This window comes from Penaeus chinensis, chromosome 16 (assembly GCF_019202785.1).
Source record: "Penaeus chinensis breed Huanghai No. 1 chromosome 16, ASM1920278v2, whole genome shotgun sequence".
Classification (NCBI taxonomy): Eukaryota; Metazoa; Arthropoda; class Malacostraca; order Decapoda; family Penaeidae; genus Penaeus; species Penaeus chinensis.
Genome location: NC_061834.1, coordinates 26,667,443 through 26,669,942, shown reverse-complemented (window position 1 = coordinate 26,669,942; position 2,500 = coordinate 26,667,443). Strand labels below are relative to the sequence as shown.

At 33.7% G+C, this 2,500-nt stretch overlaps 1 protein-coding gene across 1 annotated transcript in view; it reads right to left on the bottom strand.

Annotated features, from left to right (window-relative positions):
* LOC125033388 (protein O-glucosyltransferase 2-like) overlaps positions 1-2,500 on the bottom strand; it is a 14,200-nt gene that overhangs the window by 10,730 nt on the left and 970 nt on the right. The window contains exons 2-4 of the mRNA XM_047624852.1: positions 604-723; positions 290-378; positions 1-115 (exon numbers count right to left, since the gene is read on the bottom strand). The exon at positions 1-115 is cut by the window's left edge and continues 97 nt beyond it. Of these exons, the coding sequence (XP_047480808.1) occupies positions 1-115; positions 290-378; positions 604-723 (324 nt within the window). The remainder of the gene's footprint in view (positions 116-289; positions 379-603; positions 724-2,500) is intronic.

The following is a 2,500-nucleotide window of genomic DNA, read 5'->3' as shown; positions in this document are numbered from 1 at the left end:
TGAAAGAGTGAAAGATCTCTCTCGATCTGTGAATAGTTGCCTGGACATCCTACAGTCTCCTTCCATTCCTCTGTATCACCATTTGGGCAGTAACAATCTTCAGCATATATTGGGCCTGTACCAATGATGCAATATTGATAAATCTTTAGAGAGCAAATAATTTCATGTAGATATAAAGCACATGCTATTACTTAAAATTAAAATAACATGTTGATTTGCCTCTAATTATATCAAATATACTCTACAAAAAATATACATATAATACATAAATATATATCCATATATATACCTGGTATCTTGTAAGGTGACTCTGCTATGTCCTGACTATTGTAGAGCACATGAATGATGGTTTTTGTACATGTCTGGTATGTGCGATACCTAGAGTCAATTAAAATCATTTCAATTAAACATTTCTGATAGAGGTAAGAAATAACTTTTTATAACAAATATCAGATTAGTTATACGTTTTCAAGTGCTGGGTCAGTAGGTTCTCCTTAGTTGGCATTACAATTTTACAATCTACACCAAATATAACCCTTACAAACCTTATCACTTATATTAAAAGATGACATATGGCAAGAATGCAGAAAACCAAGAACTTACCTAACAATATATGACCCATCATAGCGATCAAGAATTTGAGTCCAAACTCGACAGTTCCTTCCATCAGAGGTTTCACCCTCAACTAGAACTTTAAAAGGATTTCCTACTGACTTAGTAATCCTGGAAAAATACAAAATATGTGTAAATAACTATGACAATCTTTATCTGAGTCAGTTATAATGCTAATAATGGTAGGTCTAAGTTTGACTGGATAATTTTCTTGTCCATTTTCTTTACAGCTAACTTAATAAAAACTGGCATGATAGCAAATCCAGTACAGGCTAAAACACATTTTTTTTACAATTCTCTTGTTAAAGATACAGCTAGCAAAAATTATTTGTAATTGAGATACTCATTCTGCTCATATGACTGTTATTGCCAAAGCTTTAGGTGTGCTAAGAATTCAAAAGTAGTTAAAGTTAGTTAAAAAAGACTCAAGGATTCGTCTTACTAATAAAATTAGGAATTTAAAGTAAGTAGGAGAGATCTGAAGACAAATTCAAATTAGGTATTAAAAGCATAAGGTAAAAGAACTAATATACTTCTTGGGTAATATTCTAGACAAAAACTGGAACATTCATGGAATTCTCTCCACAGTTATACCCACACGGGTCCTATGATCATTAAAATGTATGTCAACAATCCTCCTAACACATACATTCTGGCATGTCAGGTCTCACAGACCTCCCAGGTGATTTAATTTTCAAACAGGGAACCAGCTCCATCTTGTTAGAATATGCATGCTAGAGGTTTACTGGCCTTTGGTGAAATTCCAAGGTAAACACTTGAAGCCATTTGATTCATTATGTAGTTTTCTCAGAATAATGACTTATATTTTTGGCCATTTGCTTTTTTAAAAAATATTTTAAAGGTACTGTACTATTTGTGTGATGAGGGGGTGAATTTTCATGGTATGGATGCACTAAGCTAAGGAAATCTGTAGTGGTAAGTACAAGAAATAATCTGCAGACATAGACGGCAACACCACAAACAAAGGAAAAAGATTGCCTCTCTCAGCCTAAGTCCAGTCGGTACTCTCAAGTTTGAGCTCTGTCCTGCCTGGTAATTCTTTACGTTATTGACTCACTTGCCAGCTCCATTTCACAAAATTTATTCAACAATCTAAGTAGCTGAGACTGGGCGTGCAGTATGGGCAGTGTCCAAGGGGGGGCTTGATGGGGGTACCTGCTCCCAAACACCCCCTGGGAAACATTGTTTTCACCTCATTATGCGCAGCAAGATACAGCTGAGACTCGGAAGCACCGAGTGGACTTAGGCTGTGAACAGCAATCAGCGATCTATTTCCTTTATTTGTGGTGTCACTGTTTGTGTCTGCAGAATATTTTTTGCACCGATGACTTCAACTTTTTGTCCTCTACAAGAATATCATCTTCCATTTGCCTTAACTTTGTCTGGTTAACCAGGAAAATCGCTTATGTCTTTCTAAAGTGACTATCAATCATGATTTAAATGATATTCCAATAACATTAATATCCAGAGAATAATACCAAAAGGAATGAAAAATAACATAAAGCCTGCTAGATTCAATATAAATCAATATTGATAAACTAGTACCATAGACGTTGTCTATAAAATGCAAATAAATTTTTCCATCCCTGCTCCAGCTATCCTTTTGTTACATAACAGTAAAATTTAATAAGCCTCTTCATTGATATGTAATAAAAATCCAAAATCCTCTCTAACCTTATCATGTTATAGTATAATACAAAAACATTTCCTAACATATACTAACCATTAAATTCCTTAAACACCTTTTCATTTTACATTAGGTTTCTAGAATGGTTAAATATACAAAATTAAGAACTTGAGGATATTGGATATCGTACAACCAGGAATCAATAATAATAATAATAACGATAAATTATCAATAAATAAT